Raw genomic sequence first — 18,210 nt, forward strand, 5'->3', positions numbered from 1 at the left:
GGCAAAGGTTGCAGTGAGCCAAGATCGCGCCACTACACTCCAGCCTGGGCGACAGAGCAAGACTCCATCTCAAAAAAATAAATAAATAAAATAAAAATAAATAAATACAAATTTAATTTCAGATAACAAATTGTACACCATATTTGAAATTATGGGTGTTCCTTTGCTCAGAAGAAACATTTTGTCACCTTTTTCTGCCTCTAATTACATCTCACCCCCCCCTCCCATATTTCTCTTAATCATTTTTACTATGCCAGTATGTCATATTCATAATAAAAAGTTTGGAAAGACTAGTGCTCTATGAAATATCTTCTGGGAAACAGTGATCCAGAAAAATCACTCCTTTAAAAGATGAGTAAGCTAAGAGCCAGAGAGAGTAACCTGGTTTAACTGAGCTGTCAAGGCCAGTAGCAAAACAAAATTGAGGTTTCCTGGCTCCAACTTTCCACCACGTTTCACTGCTTCCAGTTAGTCTCACAACTGCTGCTGCTGTCAAGAATCTCATCATTTTTGGAATATTGTACTACTTTCCCCAATATAAAACCAAAGTTTTCAGTTGAGTCCAAGATAAAAATATCCCTCCCAATGTGGCTGCCCCACAATTGGGAGGAACTATGGACCTACCTTTCATTAAATCTTCCCACCACATCCTGATGGGCCTCAGTTCTGTACCTGGAATGCACATCCTAACAAAGAAAGACAACATCCATTAACAAAGGCATGCAAACAGTGCTGAGGACCAGGGTCCAAATACAAAGCTCTATCCAAGGAGACATGGGCAATCTTGCTGGAAACAAAATCACTCCTACACACACTGCTGTGCCAAACGGTATTTGCTGAAACTGGGATCAGACACTGAATGCAACATTGCTTATTAAAATCTTTCACTGTTCCACATTTTTTCTAGCATCCTAAGTTATATTCATTTATTTCATAAAATTGGCATGCTGTGTGCCAGATATGCTGTGTATACACTAATGAACAAAGCATGACCTCTGTTCTCATGGCGCTTGGAGTATAATGGACGGACAAAGAAAAATTAGTAGATAAATACAAATTTTGGCAAATGCTACATATGAAATATAGACTGCACGGATAGTAAGTGGGGGTCACTTATGTAGGGTAGTGAGGGAGGGCCTCTCTGAGATAAGCTGAGGCCTGAAGGGTAAGTAGGTAGCTATGTAAGAGGGAGAGGAAGAACAAACTGATGTGAGCACAAAGTCATCCATTCACTCTCAAATATCTAAGGAATGCTTACTAAATGCCAGGAACTCTTCTAAGATCTGGAAATGCAACAGCAAAGAAAACTAACTCTCTGTTCCAATCATATTTATTTATTTATTTATTTATTTATTTATTTATTTATTTTGAGACGGAATCTTGCTCTGTTGCCCAGGCTGGAGTGCAGTGGCGTGACCTCAGCTCACTGCAACCTCCGCCTCCTGAGTTCAAGCAATTCTCCTGCCTCAGCCTCCCGAGTAGCTGGAATTACAGGTGTGCACCACCACACCTGGTTAATTTTTTTTGTATTTTTGGTAGAGACGAGGTTTCACCATGTTGACCAGGCTGGTCTCAAACTCCTGACCTCAGGTGATCCACCCACCTCAGGCTCCCAAAGTGCTGAGATTACAGGCGTGAGCCACTGTGCTCGGCCCTCCAATGAAATTTAGAGACTAGTACAGGAGGACAGACAGATAATAATAATAATAATAACTTTAGGTAATTGTCAAGTGCTTTGAAGAAAAATAAAGCCGGTTAAGGAGTGACAGGCGGAGCTGCCTACTGTAAACAGGGTGCGAGGAAAGACCACATGGATGAGGTGATATCTGAGCAGGGGCTTGAATGCAATGAGGAAGCGAGCCAGGGAGAGGTCCAGAGGAAGCACATTCCAGTGGGAACAGCAAGTGCCAAGGCCCTTGCATGAATGTGCGCTGGGCATGTCTGAGGACATTTGAGGAGGCCAAAAGGGCTGTAGTGCAAGTGATGAAGGGAGAAGTAATGACAGGAAACAGCCCCTAAGATTTGAGGAAAGTCCGTTTCATCAGATAAATGCAGCTCAGGAAACCCTAAGTCCAATCCGACCACCATTACTGAGCTGCTGGACATGGGCATGACTTAAAACTTGCCTCTGAACACTGACTTGGCAACGCTGATAGAGTGAGGAGACCAGCTCTGCATCAGGTGAGACATATCCCTAATTCCTCACCATGTCCTCAGTCAGTGTCTTTTGCTTTGGGAGAACACAATCTCTGCTGGAGTTGAAATTCTTGCCAAACTGGGAATACAACTAGCAAATGTTCCTTAGTCATCCATTAGGATAAGGGCCAGTGAGGAGTCTGCACATGGTCCTTTTTTTGCAATACACAAATTTAGGCACTGGCATTGCTCCTTGTACAATATCATTCCAGAAAATTTAACTACACAAAAGCTGTATCATATCTGAATCTCACTGGTGTAGAATTTGCAAGTGCCTGAAAACAAAGGTGAAATTCAGAGATTCCTAGGCACACTCATGGACCCTGAGATTTAACTGTAGTGACTTTTTCATTAGTTAAAATCAAAGAGCTCTTAGCCCAGAGGCTGTGCTGACTACTCACTGGAGCTGCCCAACAGGAATTCTTTAAAGAAAGCAGAACACAGCAAAAACAGATTTACTTGAATCCTCACAATTAAGTTAAAAAACAGATGCTTACCATGGTCATTGTGTACAATTGCTTGAGTGAGTTCATGGTCCGTAGGAGGATGACCACTAGCCCACCACCTTCCACTGTTTCTACAGTCCTGGCCAGCAAGTTTGGAGTTAAGGCTTCAAAATCCTGGAAGAAGGGGGCGTTAGAAAGGGCTGGTCATGCGAATAGCAACCCCAAGGGACAATTTTTTTTTTTTTTTTTTTTTTTGAGATGGAGTCTTGCTCTGTCGCCCAGGCTGGAGTGCAGTGGCGCAATCTTGGCTCACCACCCACCTGAGCCTCCCAAAGTGCTGGGATTACAGGCATGAGCCACCGCGCCCAGCCCAACCCAAGGGACTCTTAACCAAAAGCCAGGTGATAAGGCAAAAAGAAGACTTCAGAGCACAAAGCCAAGACCATACTTGTTCCCACCTTGACTTCCCAGGATACACACACAGGGGTACCACAGAAGAGGGCCAAACTCTCGAATATACAAATACCTGGTTTTATATGCCAAAAATGGGTCTCTTATTAGAGACATTGTTAGTTTTATATGTCAAAAATGTCTCTGATAAAATCCTATTTGGAAACAAATTTTCCAACCTTCACTGATTCATACTTGAATTTCAGAAACATCTTACATTTTCTGACATTTATAGCTCAAATCTGTTTGACAAAACTATACCACATGGGGGAGCTACTGCTCACAGGAGTCATTATTCAGGCAATTGATCATGGCAGCAAGTAGAAGACCACTCCCTACCAATCAGTGATAATCCAGGGCATTTCCCTGAGTAAAGGTGAAAATGAGGCATAATGCCCTCTTTTTTGGCTTCCAACGTGAGATGCAAGCCAGCAGTACAGGAGACAACCCATATTTTGCAAGGTATGTAACTTGACATAATAATGGGCACAGTCGTAGGGGTATATGATAAACACAAAAATGTGGGGATTTGTGCTTAATTTTGTCTTGTTTTTTTGGGGAGAATGGGGAAGGGAGGTGGCACAGGAATCAAAGAAACAAAGAATAAAACAAAGACCACCAGAGCTTACACGCGCATGCACACACACAAAGTGAAACTTAGTCTATTAACTTGCCAGGCAAAAGAATACACACCAGTGCAGAAATTCACCAAGTAGCCTCTGAGAGGTAAAGTAAGGGATTTTTAAGGGCTAGAAAACGGGAGAGGGGCCTTCATGGTGGGTATGCTACTCAGGCACTCTGGACAGGACATTTAAGTGCATTGGTCTGTATCTGGTTGGAAAACAAGTCCCATTGCTCACTGGAAAAAAAAATCTTTGGTGAATGCCAATAAGGACCTGGGATCCTAGAGGCACTCAAAGTCTCTGGCATTTGCTTTATCAGCTTTAGCTAGTTAGAACCAGTTATAATAATGCATCACTTCAGTTCTGGTGTCTCTAGAGAAGTGCTGATTTAGGTAGAAAATTCTCTTTTTATATGAGGTAGGTGACCAAACGTACTTTGGAAAGTGGCTGGGACTTCCACTAATAATGCTTGGGGATAGGGAACATGGGACTCTCCTCTCCTTACTGTATATCTGTTCCCAGTGGAAAGCCAGGCAGCCCAAGCAACCCTCAAGGCTCTGACTTCAATCACAGGCTAGAGGAAGCCACCCACCTGCAGCACACACATGCCGAAGGTATTGCCCAGGATCTTGTGGGTCTCATTGTAGTAGCAGTAGCGAATGTTTGTGGCTGCTATGAAGAGTTCAAAGGGGTCATCCTGCTTTATGTTCAATGTTCCATTCTTTATTTTCTTCTGCAGCTGTCGCATTCTTTTCTTCCGGTGACTGCAATCACACGCCCCCAATCCCATGAGAGCCAGTTAACCAGAGCGGCTAAAGAGTTGGAACCAGGGGAAAGGCTCAGTGATCACCCACTTAGACTTTCAGAGCTAGAAGGGAACTTGAAAGTGTGAGGCCCACTTCAGGTGGAGGACAGTGGAGAGGCGTGAGGGGCATTAGAGTGCTTAAGGGCTTGGAGTTAAGTGATAAGTCTAAGTGTGAACTCTGCTATTTTGCCCTGTGACCTTGAGCAAATACTTTGCTTTAAAAGATGGGTAATAGCGTAGCTAACCCTCACATTTGGCCAAAGCCAGAGCTTGAAACCAAACCTGAGTGGCCTCATTATCTCAGTCATAAGCCAATGCTTCAACTACACTGTGCTGTTCCCTATCCTGGGAAAGACAAGGTGATGGCACGTTACTTTATTCATCCTTCCTAGAGGACTTCCTCCCCGAGAATGTGGGATTATGTCTTCCAGGGCAGGTCTTACATAAGACAATAATGATACAGGACACAGGGATCAGAATGGAATCTGGACATCTCTAAGGAATTCCTGAATTTTTTTGGTCTTAAAAACCCTGCATATCCAGCTGCTACTTACCTTTCCTTTACCAAAAGAGAGAACTAGAATGTTCTAGAATGGAGGATTACAGCTGATCAAAATTTTACCATAGTTTTCTAATTTAATAGCTAGAACAAAGGCCTTTCCTCCTGTGGGCCTCCACTTCCTCATCTATGAACCAAGGCAGTGGGTGAGTTTGTCTCCACTGTCCCTTCTGGCTCAGGCCTTAAGCCCATGACTTACAAACAGGCATTAGCTTGAACACAGTGCTCTGCCAGACTAAGACAGGGGTGGGGCAGAAGAGCTATAAGAGGTACAAAAGTAGATTTTTAGAAGTGAAGCCAGGTGGTTTAAATTCAAAAGGCAAATCTGCCCAGAAGACTTTGAACTGCCTAATTCCACACCCATCTCATATTTGCCAGATGAAAAATATTGAAAACCAGAAGCCCTAAAAACTTAAAATTCTGGGATAGGCAACAGGCCTTATTCTCAATCTGTATTAAAAATGCCTACCTCTCTAAATATGAGAGTATATACAACAGAATACCAATTATGGTTCAAAACTACATCCCAGTAATATACACCTAGATGCTGACAATGCCTAGACAGTGAGATGTTTTTTATTTTCATCTTTGGGTTTTCTGCACTTTTCACATTTCAACAGTAAGGCTCTTATTATTGTCTGGTTTCCACTAGGCAGAATCCCTTCACTTTAAGACCACAGGACAGGGGCAAGTTTAGCCTCTGGTACTAATTTAAATTAAAATAATTTTAGAGCCTGTTAACAACACATCCAACTCAATGTATACTGAGTACCTATGATAAACATGCTAAATCAGTTGAAAGTATGAAAATACAAAGATAAATAGGAGAGGGCTCCTAACTGAATAAGCTTATCACCTGAAAGTAAAAAAAAAAAAAAAAGAGAAAGAAAAAAAAATGAACGTAAGTCACAGTATGTAAGTGACTCTACCCTAAAGCAAAAGCATCCATTGGCAAACATTATAGAAGGACAAGTGCAGAGGAAGGTAGAGGAACCACCAGGTATGACTGAGGGGCTCAGGAAAAGTTTCTTGGAGGAGGCAGGCCCTGAGAAACAGGATTTCAATAAGTGATCAGGGAGGTGGAAGTGGCATTCCAAGCAGAGGAGACAGCATGAGCAAAGAAATGGAGGGAGGTTAGTCACAGCATAAAGCAGCCAGAGCTGGAGACAGGCTTTCAGAGTCAGATCGGAGATGAGCACATTTGGAAATTAGAAGAGGCTCAAGGACAGAATCGCACAAGCCAGCTAGGTTTAGAGTTAGGAGACAAGATCCAGAGAAAGAGAAGAGCTCCAGAAGGTGGTCTGAGTAAAGACACTGAAGCCAAAAAAGGAGACTATTTCTGAGGTGATGCCATGGTGGTTATCTGCCAAGGAACAGCACTACCCACTCCATCCCAAACTTCTCCAAACACAAAGTTGTAGGTAGAACTTCCAACTTTCTATTATGCTATGACCAACCCCACCCTCCTCTGGGCAGGGGTGGGCATTTTTCCACCAGAATTTTGGGAAAAAGTCTGATTTCCACATGGCTGGGCCTGAAACAAGGAAAACACAAGTGTTGTTTCTGCTAGGGGGACAACAGAAAACAGAAAGCTGGTCTGCAGTGAGAAAGTTGGTCTGCATAGAGCAGATATGCCGAGATGACAAATTGAGCTGGGAGCATTAGTACTCTGACTCTAGATCAGCCGTGAGCAGAGCTGAAATCTTATCCCCTTGGATTCCAGGAAATATCCCATATACCTCAATGAAATCCCTTTGTGCCAAATTGTATTTGTGTTGAAAGTCTGTTATCTATGACTAAAAGTCTTGACTACCACAGCTTCAAATAGCCAACTGTCAAATACAGCAGTGAACTGGTAGAAGAAGAGGCAGAGCTCTGAAAAGGAGGAGAAAGAGAGAGAAAAGTTGACGCATTAGGCATCAAGCTGCTGGGAATGTCTAACTGCACAATTTGATCACAATTATAGAAGCAGAAACCAGACTGCAAAAGTGGCTACTAAGTGCAAAAGATTTCTGTTTTAAGGTACATGGCAATAAAAATCGGGGGAAATGCTAACCTGAGAGAGAAATCTGGGTATGTAAGTAATCAGCTTTTGATAATAGAAAAATCTGAGCATGTTTACAGGAAGGAGAGAGTTTCCAAAGGGTATGGGGCTGGCCAGCAGAGGAAAGACAATACAGGTCCTGAAAGAGGTGAGGGAGGAGACACAGGGTACATAAAGGGGTTTTCCTTGGACATGGGATGAGGCATATTCCCCCTCCATGAAAGAAGGGGAGAAAAAGAGAGTGAAAAGTGGCATAAATTTGAGGTAGGAAAGACAGTTTAAAGGAACTTGCAATGAGATGGGCTTAATCAGCCTAGAAAAGCAGGAAGGAAAACCATATGCAGAAGGCAAGGCATTGGATTGGTGACTTAAAAAGCATGAAAATGATTTGAAACTTATTTTCAGGAATGAAGAAAGGATATCAGCTCCATTTGTCCTCAGAGACAGCACGTCCACTAAAGACTCTTAAAAAATATGTGAAGGAATCATTTCCTGGCATTTAACTAATGAGCAGGAATTGTAAGTTGGATAAAACACATGAAGAGCCCAGCTTACCTGCTAAACCCCAGCTCTTTCTTATAACACCACAGCACTGAAGGCCGAGCCTTCACAGTTGCTTTGGATAACATGTGATGAAGTATTACCACCTGCCAAACAAAAAAGTCACAGAATTTCAGGCACAAAAGAGACTTTAGAGACTTCCAGGCTTAAGACCTCATTTGACGGATGTGGAAACTAAATTGAGGGCCAGGGAAGGGAAGTGCCCAAGGTCCCAAGGCGAGCAATGACCAGGTTTAGACTAGAAGCCAGGTCACATACAATTAACCTTGTGGTCAACCCCCCACCCCAGGCTTCAAAAGGTATTAGCTTGTCTGCTAATCAATCTAAATACAGAGAATTCACCACATCCAGGAAATAAAGAAAGGTTCCCACTAGGCATCTTACCAGCCAAAGAGATCTTAATGCCATTATGTCCTGAAACACCAGAGTGCTTAAACATGCTGATTCTTTGGACAAGATAAAAAGTAATTCAGGAAGCATTTACCAGGCCATACCTGATCTTTTCCTCGATCCCCAACTACAACAAAAAGAGATCTTTGCCGCTCAGCTACTCCATTCTCAATGAGAATCCGGATTCGGTTATCCACCTTTTTCCGATGCATGGTGAAAAATTATTACTAAAAGAGAAAGAAATACAACTGGCCATGTGCACTAGATTGTCTAAGGAACATTAGCTGGCTGCCTCTTGTGGGGCCTGGGACTGTGCTAGGCATATCTATAAATATTGTCTTACTTAACCCTCTAAGAGCTCCACAGGAAGACATCAGCCTCTAGTTTTAAACTCAGGAAACCTTAGGCTTGGGAGGTGAGAAAACCTTCCCTCAGCCTGGGAAGCCTGTAATTCACCTCTATTAAAGATTTTTTAAAAGCCAGAAACTTGTATATTCAAAAAAGTAGAAGAATGACTAAAATACATAAGGATATATCCAAATATCCAAAGCATTTTGTTTTTGAGACGGAGTCTCACTCTGTCTCCAGGCTGGAGTGCAATGGCATGATCTCGGCTCACTGCAACCTCTGCCTCCTGGGTTCAAGCAATCCTCCTGCCTCAACCTCCCAAGTAGCTGGGACTACAGGCGCATATGTTGGCCAGGATGGTCTCGTCTCTTGACCTCGCAATCTGCCCGCCTCAGCCTCCCAAAGGGCTGGGATTATAGGCGTGAACCACCACGCTCGGCCAAGCATTTTTAATAATTAAGGATATGGATATAGATGCTTATGACAGGATCATGACAGAATAAAGTATGATAACATTTCTTATGCATACACATAACAGAGGGGAAAAAAAAAGACTGGAAGGAAATACCAAAGTATAAAGTAGCTACTTCTGGATGGTGGGACTTTTATTTTGTTCTTTTGTTTTTGTGGAATCTTAAAAAATTCACGTGTTATTAATAAAGTCAGGGAAATCAATAACTATCAATGAATAATTCCATGATGTAATGTGTCCAACTGTTTCCTCATTTTAGGGAAAAGGATATTGAAGCCTTTGTACAGACAGATCTCAAAAGTTCTCGCTGGGCGTGGTGGTTCACGCCTGTAAGCCCAGCACTTTGGGAGGGCGAGGCTGGTGGATCACCTGAGGTCAGGAATTCGAGACCAGCCTGGCCAATATGGCGAAACCCCGTTTCTACTAAAAATACAAAACTTAGCCGGGAGTGGTGGTGGAGCTGCAGGAGAGGCTGAGGCAAGAGAATCACTTGAACCCGGGAGGCGGAAGTTGCAGTGAGCCGAGATGGTGTGCCATTGCACTCCAGCCTAGGCGACAGACTGAGACTCCATCTCAAAAAAAAAAAAAAAAAAAAAGTTCTGTGATTACCTACAGTAAAATACTGCATCATCACAATAAATAAATCAAAAAAACATCAGAAATATCACTGTAAAAGTAACATGCTACTTAGATGTAAAAGTGACATGCTACTTAGAAACTCCGGTACCTACTGCATTATAAACATAAAGCTCATTTACTGAAACTTACCATACCTTAACTGTCCCTTCTAACCTTCCAATCCAAACAGATTTTAACATATGTCTTACTATAAAACACTAACTCACTGTCAAGGACCCCAATTTATACGTAAAGGAGAAAGTATAAAGAATTCAAATATCCCGAGGCAGAAAAACGACAGACTGAATTCACACTCAAGTCTTCCTGACTCCAAAGCCTAAGCTCTTCCCAGTTCACCAATCTTCTCAACTTGTAAACCTTGTGTTTCCGGCCACATAAAGATCCCGCAAAAATCAATCAACGACTAATTAATGGGGGCTGCCTTTTGATCTAGCTACTGTGGGAGCCCCAGAAGTAGTACCACAAGGGCCTTGACTTCAAGCTTGCATTCTTCTTGAAGAAGATATTTAGGAGAATGAGATGAGGAACAAGAACACAGGTAAAATTAGATGTTAAAAAAAAAAAAAAAACCCAGCTATACTGAGGGACCGGTCAGATGAAGGAAGGGCTGAGATTACTATGGGCTGAAGCTGTCATGGAAGGCCTGGATGGGGAAGGCCTTGAAGGAGATGATTATTTTTCGCTCACTCATTCATTTGTCTATCTACACACAACATCTATGTGGCAGGCACCACTTTAGGTGCATTGGCAAAAAAAAACCAAGTCCTGAATGTGACTGCTGAATAAAGAGTATAAAGGAATGTGCACAGTGAAGGATTTAAGAACGTGGAAGGATCTGGAATCAGATTACCCTAAGTATAATGCCCAGAGCTGCAGCCAGGCACTGCAGGCAAGCTCCACGGAAAGCAACTGTTATCACCCACCCATTCACCCCGACTCCCCAGTTACAGGCACTTAGAGGGTGGGTATCGAGCCACGCAAATCCCCGAGGACGCTCGATAAGCACGCGCCGAGAGCGGCTGCGTATTGGAGAGGTGATTCTGTTATCTTGGAGCGCCCGAAAAGAGGGGTGGAGGACAGTCGGCGTAGGCCAGGTATCCGTCCGGATGCAGAGCCTTCATCCTGAGGCCGGTCCCCTCTCGGCCCAGGAAGAACACAGACACCGATCTTGGCATCCATACCCGGCCCTCCTGCGTTGGTTACCTGCGCCCCGAGCCCGGCGGATCCCAGCCAGTGGAGAAGGGGAAGCACGTGGTAGCACGGAACAATTCCGAGAGAGAAGGCACAGCTGACTGCCCCTAGCGGATGCCTGGTGGCCGGGTCACGGAATTAGCCTGGCTCCGCGGCACCCGTCCCTCTCAGGCACTGGTAGACAGCACGTGCGCAAGCGCATTAAAGTCGCAGAGATGGCGAGCGAGAAGGGACCTTCCTCAAGGCTGTCGCTGAGTAATGACATAAGCCACCAGAGGCGGAGCTGAGGCCTAGATGTCCACTGCGGTTGCGCATTTTAGTCCCACTGCTCGCGGTAGCTGGGGTGTTGGCTGCGGTTTGCCTCTTCACTCTTCATATCCCAACTAAGGTACCTCGGCTAAGAAGTGCAAAATAGATGTCCGCACCCCAGGGCCTGCCCACGTAGGTCCAGGGTTTTCAGCGTCAGCCTGGATACGCGAGACGCGACGGATCCAACGATTTGTGCTCAATTTAACCGATCCCCGTTAAGTTGAGGAAACTCGGCCAACAGACCTATTTTATTGGTCTCGTTTGGCCCTCCACCCCCACAGTACTGATCTTACAGATGGAAATCCTGTAATCTACCCATGACTGCGGCCGCTGTACTTTGCAGGCTCCCATTAGGCCTGTATATGGTCGTCAAATGAAATTACTCCCCCTGCGCTTCCAGTGAACTCCAAGAACATGACTACAAGGACAACCTATACATCGTGTTGCATTCTTGACTTTGGGGCAGATCGCTGAACTTCAAAAAACATTATCAACTGCTTGATGTTTCCTCCTGGATACCGCAAATGTCTGAATCCAAACCCCTTCCCCAGATACACACTTCCAATTTTAATGTCATCAGCAGCACCACCCATTTAATCCAACATCCATCATGAAATTATTTTTTAGTTCATTCAGCAAAATGTCAATATGCCCATGCACTATTCTGCTCACAAGCGATAGTGACCAAAATGTTCCTGCCCCTCGTGGTTAATTCTAGGTTAAGTTTTAAATGCTATTAAGCAAAAGTATCCAGTGAGTAAAGTGACTAAGGGTACTATTTTAGAAGCGAACACTGAAGGCCTCTGACGGGGTGACACTGGATGGAACAAGGACCTGAAATTTAGAAACAATGAGCCCTGAGAATATCTGAGTGAAAAACTTCCCCATGCCAAAGATGTACATACAAAAGTTCCAAGATGGGGAAGCAGTCCTGGCAAAGCAGTCAGTGTGGCCAAAGCAGTGCGCAAGTGAAGTACCAGATTTAGAATTTAATTCTAGTCATGATGAGAAACCACTGGAGTTTGTGGGGGACAGGGAAATGAGAAAATCTGCTTTGCCCTCTTAAAAGGCTTCCTGTTATGCAAAAACTAAGTCACAGGAAGGCAAAGGTAGAAAAAAGGAGAACAATTACAAGCTATTGTAGTCACCTGTGCTAGGATGGTAGTCGTGGTAGTGGTTAGTAGTATTAAATAACTGGATATTCAAGTTAGAACCACGTGGACTCACTTAAGGATTAGATACAGGTTATAAAAGTAAATTGAAGATGGCACCCAAAACATTTGCTCTGAGCAACTTGATGAATGAACAACTGGTGTTGGGTAATCAAGTTGACTTGGAATATTGAGAAATTCATATCAAGATGTTGAATATGAGTTTTGAGAGGTTTGGGACCTAGAAATATTCAGGACTAAAATGCTGATCATATTCAAAATGATGGGATTGGATCAGATCACCCAGGGAAGAATACAGCTAGAGATGAAGTCTGACATCCAAGACCTGGAGAAATCAGCAAAGGATACTGAGTAATGACCAGTGAAATAGGGAATCTATACAATCCATTCACCACCACCACCCCATCCGCACCTTAAGTTGGAATCCATCATTTCTCACATGGGCCACTCCAACAAGCCTCCTTACCATCTCTTGGTCCATATATGTTGTTCATTGCATTGAATGTTCTTTAAATGGTAACTTTATTAAGTGAGCCACCATCCCCACCCCAAACAATACAGTTTTTTTTGTTTTTTTTTTGTTTGTTTTTTTTTTTTGAGATGGAGTCTCGCTCTGTTGCCCAGGCTGGAGTGCAGTGGCGCCATCTCTGCTCACTGCAACCTTCACTTCCCGGGTTCAAGCGATTCTTCTGCCTCAGCCTCCCAAACAGCTGAGACTACAGGCGCATGTCACAACGCCTGGCTAGTTTTCTATTTTTAGTAGAGACAGGATTTCACCATATTGGCCAGGCTGGTCTCAAACTCCTGACCTCGTGATCTACCCGCCTCGGCCTCCCAAAGTGCTGGGATTACAGGCACAAGCCACCACACCCGGCCCAACACACAGCTTTAAAACCTTCAATAGTTTGCAACTGTTCTTAAGAGACAAAACATGCGATGCAACTATTACGCCGTCCATAGTAGCCTTTACCTGTTTCTCTAACCTGTAACTCTGCTAGTCCTTTGTCTTTCCACTTGATCCTGATAACTTTCTCAGTCACTGGTGATCAGATGTTTAGATATGTTCTTCTCTCCCTTTCTTTGACTAGTCTACCACTCATCCTTCAAATCTAGCTCAATTACCCCTTTCAGTTAAGTCTCCCCTGATCATTTTAACTAGGGTATACACTCAGTCATGGCTTTAATATCTACCATCAACTACACTGCTCCATCATGGCATTTGCTACACTTTGGTGTCATCAGTCTTTGATTAGACAGTTCAATGAAAGCAGAAACCACAGTAATTTTTGTCACCACTAAATGCCTAGTGCTTGGCACGATGCTAGGCAAAGGATACCCTAATTTGCTGAATAAAGCCTTAGTTCAGTTGCTTAATACAGTGTCTCCCTATTAAACACAGTACTTACAATTGGTATTTCCAAATAAGCATTAATACACAAATGCCTTTGCTAGATGATCAGGAACTAACTGCTGATCTTCCACTGCCTCTACTCAAAACAGCCGTACCGCTTATGTAACTGGATTAGGCTTCAGAACAGCTTGTTAAAAGTAGGATATTAGTAGCAGAGGCTGAGAAGCGTTTTAGAAGATGAGGCTATCAGATTTCTTTTATAAACCTTTTCCTCTCCTCACACCAGTAGCACTTCTTCACTTACAGCTTTTGCTGGATGGTTTTTAACAACTTAAGCAGACTTCGTTCAAGGACTGAGAAAACCAGACTTTCATATAATTTAATCTAGTGTAATTTTAAACATTCACTAGTCTTTTGCAGTATTTTTGTAGGATTCAAAATGGAAAAAGGTATGAAGATGAGCCTTAACAATTTACTTTCGTTTTCCTGAGGGGTTTTCCTCCCCATTAACTCCATAAAAAGGACAAGATCAAGGGCAATACTGATTCTGTGAAATCTAACTTATAATCAACTAAAATTTAGAATGCTTAAAAAGAACCCTAGTGGAATGCAGATTCAGGAGCTTAAAGATAAAATGAAGGGTTTGAATTCGGCACTTATCTGCATTCCATTTCCTCTAGTTATATTACTGAAAATATAATGAACAAATGTCCTAAAACACTTAGGAAGCTGACTGCTCAACTAGTTGTTAACTGATCACCTCAGTTAATGAACCTTCTGAGAATAAGCACACATTCTATGTCTCCTTTAAGTGGAAAAGTCTCCCACGTAAGAGCTGCATAGAAAAGGAGACAAAAGAACTGTAGAAGCTAACTGATTAGAAATACTTAAAGGATATTTGTTTTAATATCAAGGTACAATGATTGAAAAAAACTTTTCCATATTTTTTAGGAATTATTAGGATCTGGAAATAAAACTGCCCTAATCAAGATAATCAATGACATTCTACCTTTTTAAGTTTTAAGAAAGAAGTTTCATATCCACGAGATGATTTATATTGTGCATATACAAAAGTATTTTATATGTGAGCTTGCTACACCAAGAGGCTACAGTGACATGTGTGACAATCATTTCCTTGAAATTCTGCTAAAATATGCATTTGACCAAACAAAAGGCCTTCTGCAGCTAGGACAAGCAATCACATATTATACAGAATGCTTAGAACCAAGATTCAGATCTTAATGAGACTTATTGAAAAGTTCTCTGCCCCATAATGAGGCACCCCTTTAAAAATATGGTCTGAGTAGAGACATAAAAGATATACATTTAAACTGTGATGGTAAAATAACCAAAGAAAGAAAAATTATAGTTCAAAAAATGAAACAATTCTTTGAAAAAACATACATAGAAACAGTCAAACTATGAACACCTTTACAGATTCACCACATCTGCACTAATGTAGAGAAGTTCAAAACCTAGAAGGCATTTCTCCCCCATCGCTTCTCTGAAACTGATTCAGAGGTCACTGTGTAAAGAACTTACTTCAGTCCTGATTGTAAATGTCATGAAATTATTTTCTACACAGATAGCAAATTTCGTTTTATATAGGACTGCAAGCATACATCATCTAGGGATTACCCAGTAAACCACAAATATTTTATCCATTCCCCTAAGATACAGATAACATATGGTTGTGGTACATCCCAGGCAGATGTCATTTAAAGCACGCAAGGGGAGGTGCTAGCAAAAAAATACTCATTTGCCAAAGTAACAGGTTAACCCTTCCAATATGATGTACCACAACCACACATGAGAAAAGTCAAGAACTTATTTTATTTTATTTTAAAATAAACATTGAAGATCCCCCATTTCCCACCACCCTACAAAACTTTTGAATGTGGAATGTTCAACAGCCTATCCATTTTGGTAGGTTACAAAACCAGCAAAAACTCCAGTTGTCTAATGATGAATGTTTGAGAATAGTTTTGTTTTTAAATAGCTGAGCACCTACTGGAAGAATTCCTGGGCTAAATGCTGAAAATAAAATTTAATTTCTGCACAGAAAATACCATTAACTTAGTAGCCTTTGCTTAAAGGTGGGATTAATTCTCCATGAAGTCAGAATGAGACAATAAGCAGCATTAAGTTCATAGGCACACAGAACTAGTGCTCAAACTGCTAGCACAAATTCCAACAGAGTACATAAGGCTAAGTCACTACTCAAGTGTCCATTTCCATCAAATTTAGAGACTCTCCCTATGCATCTAAGGGAAGGAATTATCACTTTGAATATAAATGTCTCCAGGAGAAATGGAGAATTCAGTTAAGGTTAAATTAGACAAAAGATAATAAGTGCAAGTACTAGAGAAATGTTGCTGGAGATAACCATAAAATTTGTGACACTAACGTGGCATGGGGTGAATCACATAAGCTGCTAGCTGTTGAACACCAGTGTTTCAAGATACAGCTTTTATAAACATGTTTTATTTGTTTTGCTTATACCATCAGAACTGAAACTACTGTCTGTGATTTCCCTGAAACAGGGAAATCAATCTAAAACACATACTGGTGCCTTTCAAAAGATAGCAATTGAAAAGGGTGGTAGCAGCAGGCATTTGGTATCTTTTCCTTTTTAAAAAAAGCTTTCAAGCTAAAGGAAAAACATGTGACCAAGAGTGTTATGATTATCCACTAGAGATTTTCATCAGTACCTGTACCAATTTAGGTGACAATACAGCAAAATCCAAGGATTAGTGACAGACAATGTACATGTCATAAGGAATGATAGATAGTACCAATCCTTACAAAAGTCATTGTCTCAAAGAAACAGTTAAGTGTTCAAAAAGGTATCTAAATATTTCACATTAAGTACAGAAGCGGCCATCCGGATTACATCCCATATTTGTTGCATATTTTTCAAAAAGTGCCAATCAAAGCCTAATTTTGCATCTTGGCTTTGTCTTATACAGTATCAGCTGTTAAAAAGCATTTTACATGTGTTTTTAACCACAGTTGTTTGGCCAGATGAACAGTGCTGTGTCAAAGCTGGTAGCCAGCCTTATATGTGTGATTAGGACCCATGCATAATTTGGTATGCATCTGAACATTCAGTGCTCCAATTTAACTGGAAAAGCTGTGAAATGCAGTTGTTCTGCCAAACCACACTCCACTCCTTTCATCTTCCTTTCTAGGGAAATATTTTAGTTTGTCAGTTATCACTGAATAACTCGAGGGCTGATTTGTAGATTTTATCCAATGTCATAAAAGTCAATCTTGCCTTTTTCAAGCCACTTCAAATAACTATGGAGATTATTATCACCCTGTAAAGTATATTGTTTTACTCCTAAGCAAGGGTGAGGAATCTGAGTATCATGTGCAAGGCTCAAGATGACGCTTAGGACAGAACATGCAGAGTAAAAATAGTTTCCTTCCATATCCAGGTAATAGAAAGCTGACAATTGTAGTCCTGTCTTTATGGGATGAAAACAGTCCCTTTACAATAAGTTTCCTGAAAGGGAGAACAAATAGATAATAACTCTTCTGGTAACATATTATGGTACACTGGCCAGTGTGTTTTTGGCGATTAAACATAATCCTGTGAATCAGATTAATTCACTTGCTGAGTGTTCATTTGCGGCATCCCTCTGTTGGGTCTTGGGGGCCCTCCACGACCTAGAAGACAAAAATGGCATTTGATTTTTCTTTCAAATATTATTTGTTTTGCCTTCAAGCAGATTTTCATCTGAAGTCAAGAAGCATGTGGGCAGCCTGTCACCACATTATTAGGCTTAAGAGGTCAATTCTTCAGTGTTCAAGTTTCCCCTGTCCTGGAAGCTGTCATGCGCAAATTTGCTCATGTTCTCTTAGCTAAAAGAAGAGTAGAGCTAATGGAGTATTCCACCAGTACTCATTCATTCATTCATTCAACAAGTATTTATTGAGTGCCTACTATGTGCCAGGCACCGTCATCAAGCGTTGGGAATAGATACAGCAGAGAAGACAGACAAGGTACCTGCTCTCATGGAGCTTACATTCTAGTGTACACTCTAGCTTACATTTCAGTAGTAAGTAACATCATACTATCAAAATTAATAAAAGCACCAGAATGAAAACAGACCTTATTACCTAAACTGTTAAAAAGAAACTACATAACATTCAAAATTGTATAATGACTTTTAACAGATAAAATAACTTTTTACATGCTGTTAAAACAGATTTTTAGCTATCAGTTAACTCAACTTTCATCAAATATGCTACAAGGTGGGAAAGAACATAACCCACATTCACATGCAAATATCCTTTGATACTTCTAATCAAGTCAGTAATTCCCAAGTGATCCATTAATTTTTAGAAAAATGTACCTTTTTCCTGGCCAGTTTCTACTAGCATTCAAATCAAAGTACTTTGTAATTCCTCCTTAACACATTTTATACATGTTATGGCCAATAGAGGAAACCTATTTGATGTTTAACCTCCCTCAAATCAGAGAACCATTTAGAATTTCAGACTACATGAAATGCTAGCTCTAATTGTTAAATAGGTTAACTTCCTGCCAAAATGGGAAGTAGTTTTCCAACAGTAAAAGAAAAACAAAAAACTCTCTAAACCTGTAATTTTTTTTTAAGTATAGCTCAATAAGTTAGGAATTTGGGAG

General features: G+C 41.5%; 2 protein-coding genes across 4 annotated transcripts in view; both read right to left on the minus strand.

The window, feature by feature from the left end:
- Positions 1 to 10,976, minus strand: part of NAT10 (N-acetyltransferase 10) — a 41,329-nt gene extending 30,353 nt beyond the window's left edge. The window contains exons 1-6 of the mRNA XM_054440768.2: positions 10,737 to 10,976; positions 8,179 to 8,301; positions 7,679 to 7,770; positions 4,308 to 4,479; positions 2,694 to 2,816; positions 625 to 686 (exon numbers count right to left, since the gene is read on the minus strand). Of these exons, the coding sequence (XP_054296743.1) occupies positions 625 to 686; positions 2,694 to 2,816; positions 4,308 to 4,479; positions 7,679 to 7,770; positions 8,179 to 8,286 (557 nt within the window). The 5' untranslated portion in view covers positions 8,287 to 8,301; positions 10,737 to 10,976. The remainder of the gene's footprint in view (positions 1 to 624; positions 687 to 2,693; positions 2,817 to 4,307; positions 4,480 to 7,678; positions 7,771 to 8,178; positions 8,302 to 10,736) is intronic.
- Positions 10,977 to 15,370: 4,394 nt separating this feature from the next.
- Positions 15,371 to 18,210, minus strand: part of CAPRIN1 (cell cycle associated protein 1) — a 50,323-nt gene continuing 47,483 nt past the window's right edge. For all 3 annotated transcript variants that reach the window (XM_054440772.2, XM_054440771.2, XM_063671011.1), the window contains one exon: positions 15,371 to 17,228. In XM_054440772.2, coding sequence (XP_054296747.1) covers positions 17,164 to 17,228 — 65 coding nt within the window. In that variant the 3' untranslated portion in view covers positions 15,371 to 17,163. The remainder of the gene's footprint in view (positions 17,229 to 18,210) is intronic.

The sequence above is a fragment of the Pongo pygmaeus genome, chromosome 9 (genome assembly GCF_028885625.2).
Source record: "Pongo pygmaeus isolate AG05252 chromosome 9, NHGRI_mPonPyg2-v2.0_pri, whole genome shotgun sequence".
NCBI classification, from domain to species: Eukaryota; Metazoa; Chordata; class Mammalia; order Primates; family Hominidae; genus Pongo; species Pongo pygmaeus.